Source organism: Oryza sativa, chromosome 2 (assembly GCF_034140825.1).
Source record: "Oryza sativa Japonica Group chromosome 2, ASM3414082v1".
Taxonomy (NCBI): Eukaryota; Viridiplantae; Streptophyta; class Magnoliopsida; order Poales; family Poaceae; genus Oryza; species Oryza sativa.
This window is the reverse complement of record NC_089036.1, coordinates 4,449,229-4,464,191: the sequence shown is the minus strand read 5'-3', so window position 1 is coordinate 4,464,191 and position 14,963 is coordinate 4,449,229. Positions and strand designations below refer to the sequence as shown.

General features: G+C 39.6%; 2 protein-coding genes across 5 annotated transcripts; both read right to left on the bottom strand.

Moving 5' to 3' along the window:
- Positions 1 to 168: 168 nt before the first annotated feature.
- On the bottom strand, positions 169 to 4,577 carry LOC4328505 (probable protein phosphatase 2C 11). 3 transcript variants are annotated; one of them, XR_010738990.1, is made up of 14 exons: positions 4,366 to 4,573; positions 3,356 to 3,468; positions 3,104 to 3,229; positions 2,587 to 2,650; positions 2,353 to 2,461; positions 2,087 to 2,240; positions 1,882 to 2,007; positions 1,669 to 1,792; positions 1,514 to 1,590; positions 1,353 to 1,405; positions 1,120 to 1,174; positions 830 to 1,014; positions 632 to 737; positions 169 to 521 (listed from the first exon to the last, which is right to left on the bottom strand). XR_010738990.1 is itself a non-coding variant. In XM_015770920.3 (13 exons), exons 3-13 carry the CDS (start codon positions 3,218 to 3,220, stop codon positions 713 to 715), a joined length of 1,089 nt encoding a protein of 362 aa, XP_015626406.1. In that variant the 5' UTR covers positions 3,221 to 3,229; positions 3,342 to 3,468; positions 4,366 to 4,573; the 3' UTR covers positions 584 to 712. The 3 variants fall into 3 exon arrangements, 2 of the variants coding, with proteins under 2 accessions (XP_015626406.1, NP_001396286.1); XM_015770920.3 differs by lacking the exon at positions 169 to 521 and having other exon boundaries at positions 584 to 737; positions 3,342 to 3,468; NM_001409357.1 differs by lacking the exon at positions 169 to 521 and having other exon boundaries at positions 630 to 737; positions 4,366 to 4,577.
- Positions 4,578 to 6,041: 1,464 nt separating this feature from the next.
- LOC4328504 (protein RRC1) lies at positions 6,042 to 14,664 on the bottom strand. 2 transcript variants are annotated; one of them, XM_015770832.3, is made up of 18 exons: positions 14,491 to 14,664; positions 14,154 to 14,220; positions 13,921 to 14,053; positions 13,727 to 13,772; positions 12,326 to 12,377; positions 12,094 to 12,246; positions 11,390 to 11,509; positions 11,133 to 11,298; positions 10,913 to 11,025; positions 10,727 to 10,798; positions 9,634 to 9,855; positions 9,150 to 9,208; positions 8,960 to 9,038; positions 8,728 to 8,865; positions 8,296 to 8,520; positions 7,417 to 8,204; positions 7,124 to 7,299; positions 6,042 to 6,936 (listed from the first exon to the last, which is right to left on the bottom strand). In XM_015770832.3, the coding sequence occupies exons 2-18, from the start codon at positions 14,211 to 14,213 to the stop codon at positions 6,674 to 6,676; spliced, it is 2,865 nt and encodes a 954-aa protein (XP_015626318.1). In that variant the 5' UTR covers positions 14,214 to 14,220; positions 14,491 to 14,664; the 3' UTR covers positions 6,042 to 6,673. The 2 variants fall into 2 exon arrangements, with proteins under 2 accessions (XP_015626318.1, XP_015626320.1); XM_015770834.3 differs by lacking the exon at positions 13,727 to 13,772.
- Between the last annotated feature and the right edge of the window lie 299 nt (positions 14,665 to 14,963).

The following is a 14,963-nucleotide window of genomic DNA, read 5'->3' as shown; positions in this document are numbered from 1 at the left end:
GAAATGTAATTGCATTGCCTCCTTTTTGCAAAATCCCCAAATTGTTCCATACTTCCATATGCATAACAGGCATACATTTTCACCACACCAGGGCAGCACCGCAGCAGCACGGCACTGAACTAACCAACAGATATCACATGATAAACTGGATTCAGATTGGACATGATCTGAAGCAATAACCCAAATGGGGCATGAATTGCAATTGACATATCTATCACACGCACACACCCAAAAAAAAACAGCAGAACAAAAAACTCGCCCACGTTTACAGCGTATGCAAAGAACAGAAAACAGCAACTTGATCAGTTCTAATTGTCGACAATTGTGATCATATCCACAATCAGGACGGTCAACTTTTTGGCATGACAACGAATGGTGGATGGCGCACAAAAACTGCGCATTAGGTTTTCACAGTTGCTCCATTCAGTGCCATTTATCTCCGAGTTCTTGAGCAGAATGTGTGCAGATACATCATTTGACAAACAATTGAGATATATATATATAGATATATATATATATATCTATATATATATATATATATATATATATATATATATATATATATATATATATATATATATATATATATATATATATATATATATATATATATATATATATATATATATACACACACACACACACACACACACAGTGACTGCTGCTCCACTCGGCCTGCTTATGAAAGCAAATGTCTGCATAATCATCGGCGTCAAGAACCATTCTCCTCAGCAGCACTGGTCACAAAGCTTTCGAGTTAGTGCACTGACAAGGGGTTACATAAAATGATTGATGAAAGAAAGATATGGTGGCATGAAGGTCTACTCACTTGATCTCAGCCTCTTCCACACCTTTCACAGATTGCTCCCCTACGTCGGCTTTTTTATTCTGAGTAATAGGCTTTTTGAACTGCACCAGAACCATGGTCATGTTGTCACATCCCTCTCCACCAATTGTTGATGGAGCTAGGCATCTGTCGAGCACTCTTTCGCACACTGCAGAAAGACTGCTCTCCTGCATTTTGTTTTTTCACACGGCAAGTACTGAATTGGTAAGTACTACAGCCTCCTCCAAAGTTCACTGTTGGTATTTGGAATTAGAAAAGGAAAATTAACTTACCTTCTGTATATGCTCGTGGATGAAATCCACCAGCTGTTGGCTTGACATGCAGTCCCTGTTCATCATACAATCTTGTTATTTATGTCAGGAACACTAGGTAAGTCAGAAGAAAAGTACTTTTAACTGTGGCTAGAGAATACGAATAATGCACTTCAGCTGCGTGCAAAACAGTACAAAACAGTAATGAATGATATAACAAGTGTATATAAAAAATTGCAGGTAGAGATTCTCACCAAATGCCGTCACATGCTAAAACAAGAAAGTCGTCGTCGTCGCAAAGCTCAACCTAAGAATAATAATTTATGATATTATGGAAGGATTGATTGATCAAAGCCGATCATGATTAAGTGCAGAAATTGAAGGTAGGTACATCATTCAGAACCAGAGTGCTTACAACGTTGATGTCAGGATTTGCAGTCACGATTTGCTTCTCAGGAGGCAAGAATTTGTTCTGTTTAAATTCCATATCTCCTACAAGGAGGTATGCACACGCTTAAGACACCGAGTGATATGTGGCTTATTAACAGATGAGCAAGTAAAAATATATACCAATTGCTCTTGTCAAGTTTAAACTTCCATTTATTCGTCCCATATGAATGAAACCCCCTGCTTTTACTATTCTGTCTCTCTCAGCTTCAAGCTCTGGCTTGTGGTCTCTTGACAAATTGTATGCCTATTACACACTTAAAGAAAAGTCACTCAGACTGCCATACATACGTTCACAAGTAAACATAACTAAAATGATGAAAACTTTTAACAGACCTGGCCAGCCCTAGAAATAACACAACGGGAATCACCAGCGTTCGCCACAACAAGTTGGTTATTTCTTATTAGCGCTACACATGCTGTGCATCCGCATGTTGGCCCAGCAAAATCGGAGTGGGGTCCCTGATAATGGAATATGATGTGAGATAGTAGCTTGTTTTGGGGAGATAAGTTTGTTGATGCACTTGTGTTGCATAAATACCTCTTCGAAAGACCAATCATCTTGTCCATTATTCGAATCACTGCCTCTCGGAGACCAAATCAACCCTTCAATCATACCACCAATCTTGTTTATCTTATCTCCAAGTGCAGATAGTTCTCTCCAGCCTCTCTGTCCTCGCATCATTTCGTCCATCCTGAAGTAGTACATCAACAGAATTAATCATTATTATCTTCATGTTGGCAATAATTAAAAGTAAGATTCTAATCCTCATATTATCTATTATGGTAATCTAATGACCCATATACCTGAAGAAAGCTCTATGAACAGCAGTGCCTAAGTCACCAGCTGAATAGGCTTCACTTCTGAGAACTTGAGAGTGTAAATATTTTGCACAGAATTTGGCAACCACTCTTCCTGAGGGAAACAAGGAATATGAGGATAATATGTGCAACATTGAAAGTATGGATCTATAAAACATAGGATAGCTCACACGAGTACTATGAGCAAACATGCAGATGATATTTGCAACTACTGCGTACCTCCATGGCCATCAAAAACACCAAAGAACGATGTCTCATTGTCAAGATTTAGCAATGCTGAATGCTGCAGTAATTTGCAAAACATCAAGCACTCCATGAGAGGGGATTTCAGCAAACTATGATTATTTGAAATGAACAATATTGCAGTATTTTAAATTATTATGAAGAATTCATGCTTTACTGCTGTAGCTATGTATAACCAGCTCTGTACCACTGGGCTAATGGACCAGCACAGTAAAAATCAACTCTACTATTATTGCGAAAATAATTAATTTGCAAACTAAATTTGAAAAATATGGACAGGTTGGTAAAAGAGAGCTTATGCATAATGACTGAAACTATGATAAGAAAATTAGACTGCAGCAAACCTAGAACTATGATTTATTTTTTAGCAACAAACTATAATCATGATACGAAGTTGGATATCCATATTTTCAAAATGTTATAAAGGTTTCGTTAAGCAAATGAGGTATTGCCCAAACTGACAATGATGTTAGCGTTCTAGTGGTAAACTCACAGCATCTTCCATGTTTGCACGCCATCCTTGCATAGACGAAAGACCAAGTTTAAGCTTATCATTTTCCCCGTCTTCAGAGAACTTATCGGTTTTGGGGGTACTGAGGTAGATTCCCATGTTGATAAGCTGCACATAAGAAGATGAACTCATGAGGAAAGAAACAGGCATATCACTACGAAATTGAATTAACAGAGCAATCAGAAACCAGAAAACAGTTGAGTACTCAAATGGCACATACACAAGTAAGCACACCTGTTTATGACAGAACAGGAGTTATATCAGGTAGCTCTGAGCCTTCTTATAAACATGAAGGTGCATCCAAACCGCAAGCCTCAACCGTAGTTTCTCCGAGAGCTAGTAAATTCCTAAAAAAAAAATCAAGATGGCAAACCATTATCGAATTGAGAACCAAAAGAAGAACAAATGTACAATGAGTCCAAAACAGCGATGAGCCAACAAGACATCAATAATGGCAAAACCAACAATATAAACCAAACAATCAAGAGCGCAATCGCCCAAATTGCTATGTACCAGGTATGCAAAGCACCAATGCTGATGTAACAGGATGGAGAAAAACAGAAACAAAAACCTAACAGACATCACACAAGTGTCTGTACTACTACCATGTAGGACACAGAAGGATACAGTCTCAAGTCTCAACATCCACTTCTCTTTGGCACATTTCAAGCCTTTGTGATAACAAAAAAAAAAACTCAATTATTGCATCATACTTCAGCAATCACAGGACACAACCCCCAAAAAAAAATAAAAAAGGTTATAATTGCACAGAATCAGGAATAAACTAGGACAAGTTTGGCCAACCAACATCCATAATTGAACATCGGTATTTGTCCTAAATCAAAAATGTAACAGGAGAATAAAATGAGACTAACTCGGAATTCAAAACACACGATTCAAAACGAATCAAGGGGCTATACCTATACCAACAAAGATATCTTTTTTTCTTCCCCTTAGACCACCACCTGAGTTGGGTGAGGTTTCACTTTCACCATCCAACTCGATATAAAAGATAACTTCCTCTAACTAACCCCCAAACCACTCACCTGTACGAGATCCGTGCAAAATCGACTGCTCTGTACTGTACACAATGGAAAATGACGCGCGAAATGACAACACAAGAAATTAACCAACCCAGCAAAACCGAATTCCCAGACCGAACAAAAGGACACAGCCGCCACCAGAATTACAGCAACAAGAACCGCAAAACCAAGCAGAGCGAGCAAAGAAACAAGAATTTATACCTTGTGGGAGAAAGGTGGCGAGATGGATGGATCCGTCGCGCTGCGAGGCGGAGGTTTTCTGGGAGATCGGAATCTCGAGGGCTTCTGGTGCGGGGGGGATCGGCGCGGCCCTTGCGATCGCGGAGAGGCGGGGAGTGATGCAGCTGATGCTGAGGCTGCGAGTGCGAGATCACGCGCATTCGGAGAGAGAGAGAGCGGAAAAATGGATGAAATGGATTTCGTGAGGGGATGGGATATTTTTGTGGGTTGGGTTGGGCTGTTGTCACAAAGGCAGCTGGTTTATTATTATTATATTATTTTTCTTTTGGCTTTTTTAGTGTATTTGCTAGGTGCACTGCATGCCATGCCATGCCAGTGTACTTGGAGACACTGGCCGTGGTGTAAATGTATTCCATGCTTATACCAATCTCTATTATTTTTTTCATAATTTTAGAGAATTTGTAAGTCCAATTTTCATGAATATTTACTTATTTTATGGGATGTTTTTTAGTGTGACAAGTGCAACAGGTTTGTTTTTTATGGGATGGAGGGAGTGTGATATTGTCAGTCATAAACGCAACATTTAATATATGGAAGATTCTTGATCTTAGTTTTAGATGTCAAAACTTTCAGAAGGGCATGTAGATAGGATTTCAGCTGGATTTTTGTGAGATCAAGTTAAAACATGTATTGAGACATTCGTGGGATGTAAGTGTGCCTTTGCATATGTAGTGGTGTATATATGTGTGCATTTGCCGTGTAATTAAAAAAAATATAATGGCACAATCACCCAATAACATGCTATTTGGGTTGGCGAGCAGATAGGGAAAGCCATTCAAAATATCTAATGCCTTAGATTTCCTCATTTTAGCTCGTGTACAAACCGGTGTGAGAGAAGCATTTTGGCCAGGATGAAAATTTATAGTACTATAGTAGTGCAATATGAATGCAAGCCTGAATCTATGTGCCGCTGATTCATGATCTGATGACTTTTCTCGTGCATATCTTATCATCTTGTGATCCATTTATGCTGAGATAGCTCGCATTGCCTTGTGGGACCTGAACGTTGAGGAATCGCTTTTTTTCTCTTCGAATGACAACATTTGTAAGTAGTAATCTCGCCACCATGCAAAGACAATAAGCAACGAAAACTGAAGCTGACGGGCAGCGTGTAACATTCATCTTAATCTAATTCATATCCATCTCTAGCCCGAGTCTTCAGTCTAGAAAGAAGTTTGCGATGGCGAAAGGTGGTGTCGGATCAGTTCAAGGTTCATATGCTAATTAATTTGTTGCTATTTGTTATGTATAATTGTTTAATTCTTTGACATTAGTTGTTTAATTCTTGACATATGAAAACCTGCTTTGCCTCTTGATTTATGTATCACCGAAAATATAGCTAGATTAAGTGAAGATTCCCCTTAACTAACACGATCAAACCAGTGGGCTGCTGCGGCTTTAAAAAGGTGTTACCTCTGAATTCGCTGCCAGAAGCCTTTGGGTTTGTTTGTTGCGACGTCTCATTCGATCCGGGACCTAACTAGTTTAGCATGGGGCATCACCCCCATGTTTTGGTTGTTATCTCCTGCAGTTGCGTGCTCTTTACTTCCCATTCCTGGGCTCTTCTTGTTTTCTTCTGGTAGATTTCAGATGCTCATCAGTGATTCACCAAGCATTCATGTGCAGACATCCATACATTTACATGCATACCAACATAGCAACTGTACTAGAGAACGATTTGTTCAGTTTGTGTATACTGGATTCGAAGGGAGGTAAAAATAGCAGCATAGCTAACCTGACCAGACTGGTAAGATACAATTATACAAACGCAAAGGATGAGAATAATGCACCTTCAATCTGACAAAACATACCCAGTTTGACCCCTACTATCACTATACTACCTCTACCATAGCAACTAAACTAGAGCATAGCAGAAATTGTAAAAAAAAAAAAGGATTACTTAGTCAACTACACTCGTTGATTTCATCAATGAATAAAAATGGACAATGTCGCCAAAGCAACTCTCTTGACTTCATTTGTCACCAAAGCAAAGTTCCTAGCTGCGGTCGTCCACCACAAGGCGGAGAGTTTCAATGCACTACTTCCGCAGTTCCACTTGATAATATTCTATTTTTCACACGCTGTCCCTGTTTTTCAAGCTACATGAGTAGGGCACTCAATACACAGGTTCTTCAAGCCATGCGGCAGGTGGCAGGCCAGATACTCTTCATATATGCAACAGATTTTAACTGATGCAACCTGGCACAGGATATCACACTGCACCTTATTCAGGCAAGGGGATGAATGCAAGAGATTTTGCAGGCATCAATCACCTTCCCTTTCTCCTGTCCTTCTCCCTGTCTCTGCTTCTATCATAGTGATCATCCCTCCCTCGGCTTGCGCTTTTTTCACGTACCCTGTCTCTCTCTCGTCCAGCATCATTACCATGAGATCTGTCTGTGTCTCTGTTGCGATTGTGCTCTCGATCTCTTTCCAGTGATCTCCTTGGAGGACTACGGCTCCTGCTCAGGCTTCGATGACGCTTTCTTGAAGAATCATCATGCCTATCTCTCCGCTCCGACGATGTCCTCTCTGAAAAAAAGGAAGTGATGCTTTTCATGAGGATATATCACGCAGATAATAAAGGTAGCCAAATATCAAAAAAAAAAATATTCTTCACTAGTATCAGAATTCAGAAGTGAAGGATGTATGTTCAAAAACAACAAAAAAGCAATTATCCAACAAGCAGAGGATATGTCATTGCTGCCTTCTTACATACCAGAAGAGCGCCTGCTGTTTGCACCATCATTTGAAAATGATAAACCATATTCAGACTGAAGACGCCTACGGTGGCTGGCAACCTTCTTCTCAATCTCTTCTGTGTTTCGCAAACCCTTCTCCTCAAGAGATTCACGATACTGCATAACAGCAATTTCAATCTGCCTTAACTTCTTTCTGCAGATCACAAGGCATGTGCAATTACATTATAAACTGTATGAAGTAATTGGCTAATACGGAGTACATGATTAAAAAATGTAATTGAATTGCATGCTAAATCATGACAAAAGGTACCTATGCTCTTCATCAAGAATCGTATCCTGGTGATGATTCGAGTGATCAGTACTAACTTCTGTTGCATCAGCTTTCCCAGAATCACCAGCAATATCGCTACCAGATGAATAGCTTAATCCTAAGCCTCTGCCACCTTTTCTATCTTCATCATCGCTGACATCATCCTCTCGACTCCATTTTGAAGCGGGCAAAACAGGGTCAACTTTTGGCTTCTTGCTTGGAACAGGTTCAGCGGGTGTGGATTCATTAGAGCGTTTGTACCCTGCTTCCATAGCATAATGAGAGAGACCCAACATGTCTGATTCACCACTATCAGTACCTTCTCCAGGTCTAGAAGCATTACGAGCATTCACAGCAATGTCATCTCTTCCAGTTCTATGCGATTCTCCTTGTCCATATTTAATGCCCGCGTCCTTCTCATATACTCGTTCCTTCTCAGCCTCTTCCAAGCTAAGCAACCTGGCAACCATCATCTCTTTACCACCACATAGCGAGAGGCCATTATGTCTGCAACGGCGTTCAAGTTCAGCTAGCGGAAGCCCTAACAGCTCCCTTGTTGCCGCTGCCTTTCCTGTGGCCAAGGCACCATCTTCGTTGAGCCTAAATCCATCACTGCCGTCCTCAGAGCTAGCTTTCTTTTCAATTTCTGGTGTATCACCACATAGAGAGTGAAAAGGGATGACCCCTAAGTGGCTTGATCTAAGAAAGGTAGCTCTTAGTCCATTCAGATATGCATCGGAAAATAAGAACCAGTCCGCCCATACTTGTAGAACTTTCAAAACTCTCTCCTGCAGAGAAACAACAAAATAATGCTATCGTAAGGTAACATCAAGAAAGGAATAAAATAAAGGACTCAAAAAACAGAACAATACAACTTACCTTCAGAGCTTCAGCAGTAATCCTTCCAGTGATACTGCGGTATAAATCATTGAAGCTTTCTATAACATCAGGTAGAGCAGCCTCAAACTTTGTCCGGAATGCAGAAGCATTCTTCACTGGAGCGCTGCTGTTATGAAGAATATCAGACACTAGCATAAGCCGAGCAACCTTGGTTGGGATGGGTGTCTCCTTGAGTGTCAAAGATTCTGTAAGAACTTCAACAATCTGAACATACAAGGCAAAGCACTAATGAGTACTCTCATGTTATGTGATTTACCAAAAAAAGGGTGTTTTATAAAAAATCTAAAACAAAAAAAGAACAAGAAGAAGGCAACCTAAACAAGAATGAAATAATACATCCTTATTTAAAAATAAAGAAAGAAAGGGAGAAATTGACTGATCAAGTCAAATCTAGCGCAAGGAAGGATTTACCTCTCCAGCTGCATCAGCATTATCCAATGCAAATCCCATAGCCTCCTTTATCTGACTTCTCTCCAATGTCAATGCACGTAGCATGTCCTCAAATTCATCACGCTGTGAATCAGTCAATGTGCGCTCCACTTCGACACGCTGAAGAGAAAATGTGAATTCGTATTTGTAGTAGGACAAAAACATTCACCGTAACAAAGCAAAAGGCCTTCAACAAAATGCAGCAATCTCTTACCCTGCTTCTACCAGCCGCAAAAGTAGATTCTTTTTCACGCTCAGGACTTCTGCTGGATGGCAAAGCAGGTGGAACCCATCTGGAATATGAATATCATATTTAATACAATATCATGGCATTACGTATTCAATGGGCGGACGCATGACCAATACATATTGGAATAAAAATATAATTGTGTGATCTCTCTTACCTTCCACTTCCTGTAATCATGATAAATGGTTCTGTTCTCCACCGCTGCAAAGTATCACCCTGCATTCCAATATCACCATATGCAGTTAATGCTACCATCCTATCACTTCAACAATTGACATTCAGAATAATGCATAGATGCAAAACACAAGTGATAAGTGGCTAGGTGCAAAAGAAGATCATTTCAAGTCCAACTCTAGGAGAACAAAAAAAAATTCTAACAAGAACTCCGATAAGTGACAAAGATAAATAAATTTATTCAAACTAAAAGAATTTTCATTTTTGCTATTAGATTTTTGTATTCCAAAACATATATAGTGGAAACTCAATGATAAATCTGCATTGCATAAAAGATATCAGAAGACAGCAATTAAGACAAACCTCTTTACTATCACAGTTCACTTCCAACAAAATACTATCACCACTTCCCTTTAGTAGATCATAGATATAGAGATTGAAAATTTAACAACATCAATGTATTTTACCTGAGCAAATGAGTATAGCCTCCAAACATAGTATGTGTGCTCCTTTGATTTAAGATCAAACAAGAAACTAAATAAAGAATTTCCTCGGCCTCTCTCCATAACAGCTTGTTCAAAAGCACATCCCCCGTCAAGTACATGCAGAGCCATTGTGTCAATCACATGCCGAACATGTGCATCATCTGGCGGAGCAACCACTATATCAGGAACATTTGGTGTGAGGACCTGTTAAACCAAATGAAATTAGAATAATAACCAAAATGTTGGTTAAAACTTATTAGATATCATTCAATTTCAAGCTAACTGCAGATATCCTCATCCAAGACAGAACCACTTGCAATGCCTACTTGAGTTAAATTTAAGGCTTGAAGCAAAGTATCTTAGCATTTTTTTTAAGTGATAAGGCAGGCCCTAACACCTCTTTTTTTATCATTCCTTTGACTACAATTGTTCTGTCCCTTAGCATCCACTTTTGTCTCTGTGGAGGGATTTATTCACAGATATTAAAATCTAATCATGATAACATCATTAAATATATTTGATAAAAACTGATTGTATTCTCCATCTTATGATCAGTTAAGCTTTTTTTCTTTTTTTGGTTATAGCAAATATTAGTTCGATAACCTGCAAAAAAACCATACTTAGCACTCATTTTTGTAATTGGTTAGAACAACCAGTGCAAATACGAATGGTGCCTTCTGTTGGTGGCTGGCATGTAAATAAAGAACATAACCAACAAAGTTGAATAGAATACAAGGATCGCTATCACAATGGAAAGGCCTACATAAATGATGTGAGTGGGGAAAGATGGAAGGATATTCCATATAGTAATCTGTACACCACAAGGGAAGTGGTAAATGTTTTTATTGGTCTATACTAGACTCAAGCACTTAAAACATTCAGAAAAAGAAATCAAATGGAAAGCAGTGTATCTTGATTTGTTAAAAGTTCATCCATTAAAGATTCATCAAAGCAAAAATACAAAGACAACAAGGAGTCAAGGATAGATGCACTTTGCCAATATTACAAATCAGTAAAGCACAAAAGAAAGGCATTTCGTGACAATAAACAGCTGCAGTAAGAAAAGATCCCCTACCAGCTCTGAGGTCTGTGGTTTAACAGATGCAAGAGGTGGACCACCAGGACCAGATAAGATGACAGTACCACCCTATATAAATATAAGAGTAAGGTAATCAATGCCAACTCATGCAGGCAGCACCAATAATAAAAGGTTATCTCAACATAGAAACTTTGACACAACGCAAAAGAACAAACAAAGCACCTCCTTATTCCGGATTGCCATGTGCCCTGGTGGAGGAGCAGGCAGTGCTTGTGAAGGAAGAGCAACAGATTTGCCCCACCCTAGTTTCAGTTCATAGTCGTACACAACAACACCTGAGATGAACCATAAGATTATAAAAAACAAGACCACTGAAAGCAAGAGTGCTAGCTCCTGTACAAATGGACAAAAATGATCCCTGCACTACATGAAAATGTATTACCTTCCATTTCATCCTTGGCTGCTTGTCCATCAGCCCTATTCATGAAGGCAACAAAACCACAATTTCTTTGCCTTCTGCGTTCCTCTTCTGTTCGAGGCCACATAATCTTGACACTAGCAATAGGTCCAAAACGACCAAATGTCCTCATAAGAAAATTCTCGTCCACCTGTCATATAATATAATGCAACCATCAAGTTAATCATGATGTAAAGTTAACCTTATGTATAAACAAAACAAGCGCATTGGAGAATGCCAACCTTAGGAGAAAGATTCCCAACATATAAGTTCGTGGTTTGTGGATCCCCATCATCAAATGATCCTGGAAGTTTCCCAATGGGATCTAATTCATCTGGTAGTTCATCAAAACGGCTAGAGGACTGCAGGACACAGTAACAGGCATCAATTAATAAATAGCAAACTATTAATAATGCCACAAAGATTTCTACAGAAAAAACTGCAAGAAATCATTATTTTTCTTTATTAACTACTCGTATTATATTAAAAAAACAGTTATAGAGTGCAGACAGGAAAAAAACAGCGTTCTACAACCTAGGCAATTAAAAAAAAGAATATTTCATCATCTTTACTCTTCTAAAAAGAGGAGTTGGGGATGATGGTGTGTTCTACACCTCATTCCCCCTACCCCAGAGGATCTTCTGTGGCCATATATGTGAAAGCACTGCAATCTTTGTTTTAAAAACAAGGGGTGTTTTTTTGCAGGTGTCCATATATAGGTTACTAACTGATATCATGTGATCAGGTATATTTTTTTCATATTTGAGGAAAGTTGTATTTTTGCTCTTTTGTTTTGGGTCCTATAGTACATATATAGGTTACTAACTAATGGGCATTAATGCTAGCCAACAAACTAAACATGATCTAAAGCACTCCGAAGTTCTTTTGGAGTGCTGTCTAGTGCAAGTAAATAAAGGCCTATTCTGTCAAATACTGAAGTGCGTACAGCAGATGTGTCAGTGTGTCGACCCTCACGCCATTGCTCGCGTTCCTGATTACGCTTTTGTCGAAGCTCTTTCTCAAACTTGAGCTCCTCCATGAACTCGTCTATTACCCGTGGCTTTCGTCTTTCCTTTTCCTTTGGACGCTCCTCTTCTTTCTGCACAGCAAGATAATGCTTAACCAGAAAACCATAGTGACTACTGAGACAGCCATAAGAATATTGGAATTGTACTAACCTTTTTGTCCGGCTCTTTCCCAAATGACGGCGGCAAAAAAGATGGAACATACCTGGATAAAAGTACGCTACGTATAAGGTATCTATCATGTATACACCTAGATGACACGGGTATATGAAAAAGAAAACAGAATCAAGCAGTGTGCCCAAATGGCCAGCATGGTGAGTTGCTAATAACCCTACAGCTTTCTTGACAAATAGCTGTACTTTTCACCTTTGCTATACTTTCACAAATTCTCTTTCTAAAATCATGTTAACCAAGAAACTATATAGAACGTTCAGTTAATCATAAAGCTTACACTCGACTGCCTGCAATGATTTAATGGAAATTCTGACTTATACTAGCATGATTGCACAAGAGGAATCCAAATACGGAGTATTACAAAACTAAGGCTCCTTTCATCCTTGCCATGCCATAGGTTTTCACAAGCATGCACATTTTTCAACTTCTGGACGAAAATAGTTCAGATCATCTTGTTTTGGAGAAATAACAGCAGAAACGTTGATGAAAATATGGAATTAGTAAAAACTCCATAAATCTAACTAAATAAAGTTAGTTAGTTAGTTAGATAATGGTTTCAGAGGAGAGAGAGAAAGAGGATTACTAAAAACAACCCTACTTCCTCCACCCCAAAATGTTACGTAGCATTTTTTTAGGTGGGCACGGGTATTAAGGAAGTAGGTAGAAATGATTGAAGGAAGTTTGTGATTGGTTGAGAAGAGAAAGTAGGTGAAGAAATTAAATGGAGAATGGTTGTGATTGGTTGAGAGGGTGTGGTAGAAATAGCTACATTTCAGGACGGATGTAGTACTAAATATACCAGTTGCTCAGCACATGTAAATCATAATATTCTAAGACCTCTTTTAAGATTCTAAAAGTTATAGTCAGCTTCACTGATAACTGAAACTTCTTCCCGAAGGAACGAAGTATGATGAATTTGGAAATGCTTTTAAGAAAACATATAACATGAGCCATCATTATCCTTATATGTCAGACAAGTAAAAGTCATCCCAAAATTATTTACACTTCACTAGATGGAAATATGGCTATCTGTGTGCTTTTCCATACAGTCCACAAGCAATTAGTCAAGCAAAATTATTTACTTACTGGAATAATTATTGAATGCGTTTGAATGCGTTTTGTCAAGCAGAAATTTGTACAACCCTCGTGTCTATCAAACGCATTCAATAGTTGGTATCAACTTTGTAGATACATAAGCAGACAATTCACAAAACCATGATGCTAGCGAAAAGTAAAATGGTGAAAAAATATAGCATGAATCATTTAATGCTCGTGGTTGGCCTCTGGATTCCGATTATATTGGCCATATGGCCATCTAAGATGAAGCAGCGGTACCACAAGATACCCTCTTCTAGAAATCAAGTATTTTTTTTCGTTTACCTACTGCCCTTCTTTGGAACAGACCCCCCATCTTTGGACTTTCCACCTGCCATTGCCGAATGAATAAAAAGGCCGGTCTCTTGATTAATTGGAGCAATAGAAGAAACAATGTATATATCCATCATGATTTTCAATCTACAAAGAGTAAAGCCAACTACAACAAGGTATATGAAAATGTAAACCATATCACTAACCTTCGGAATCAATCCTCAGCTTGGCATTGGGATCAATCACACCTCCTCGGACAAACTTCGACCCAGATGTGCTATCACCCTTGAATGACTCCACAAATTCCTCGTACACACGTGCCGCTTCATCTTGCTCTCTCTACACAGATCAGAAGCAGTTAAAATCAGATATGGATAGAATGTGCGTGCAAAAAAGTATAAGTAGAGGTGTCTCCAGAAAGAGATTTGAAAACCCTTACCTTCTTCCTCGCCTCTTCGTTCTCCTTATGTCGGTGGAATGGAACCTTCTTCGAACTCATCCTAATCCTAACATAAAATTATCAACAGATCATCAGAATATGAGTAGCAAGCACTTGAAAATCTTATTACTCTACCACCCTGCATGCCATGGGCGGATCTAACATGGGACATGGGGGTTCATTCAGTTCAACCCCCAAACTTTTTGGGAACAAACAAACTGTTATTAGTAGTATTAAGGTTAAGGCAAATTTCTAGAACAGGAGCTAGGGTTAACGCAAATTCGATAAAAAAAAAAAGTGCGTGGGTCGAGAGAGATGGGAAAGAGGATGTGCTAACCAGGATGCTCGCTTGCGGGATGGATGGGGATCGGCGCAGGCGGCGGCGGCGGTGGCGGCGGAAGCAGCAGGATGAGCGACGGCGGCGCCTCTGCTCGCTCGAGGGACGGATTGGGGATCGGAGCAAGGCCCTGCCCTGGGACGACCTACTGATTTTTGTTGCCTCTCTAAACCCGACCGACCTGTGTTCCAACCGGTGAATTATAGAGGTGTCTCCCGGCCCGGCACGAGGTCAGTCGAGCCGGCACGGCCCGACCGTGCCTTGCCAGCCCACAGGCTGCACCCACGGCCCAGGCACGGCCCAATAAAAACGGGCCGGCCCGAGGGCACGGCAGCCCATCGTGCTTCTCTATAGAATAAGTCTATTTGTACTCCCTCAACTCTTTGGGCTGTGTCTTACATGGCTGCCTGGCTGGAAAAAATCTATTTTGTATTCCTCATTTTTTTTTGGCCTTGCCTTATATGGTTGATTAA

Coding starts and splice junctions, on each gene's coding strand:
- LOC4328505 (NM_001409357.1), bottom strand. CDS start 3,220: ATGGGAATCTACCTCAGTACCCCCAAAACCGATAAGTTCTCTGAAGAC. Junction 2,462..2,586: donor TGTTTTTGATGGCCATGGAG/GTACGCAGTAGT, acceptor TGTTTCCCTCAG/GAAGAGTGGTTGCCAAATTC. Junction 1,406..1,513: donor CAAATCCTGACATCAACGTT/GTAAGCACTCTG, acceptor TATTATTCTTAG/GTTGAGCTTTGCGACGACGA.
- LOC4328504 (XM_015770832.3), bottom strand. CDS start 14,213: ATGAGTTCGAAGAAGGTTCCATTCCACCGACATAAGGAGAACGAAGAG. Junction 8,521..8,727: donor ATGCTGATGCAGCTGGAGAG/GTAAATCCTTCC, acceptor TTGTATGTTCAG/ATTGTTGAAGTTCTTACAGA. Junction 8,205..8,295: donor TTACTGCTGAAGCTCTGAAG/GTAAGTTGTATT, acceptor GTTTCTCTGCAG/GAGAGAGTTTTGAAAGTTCT.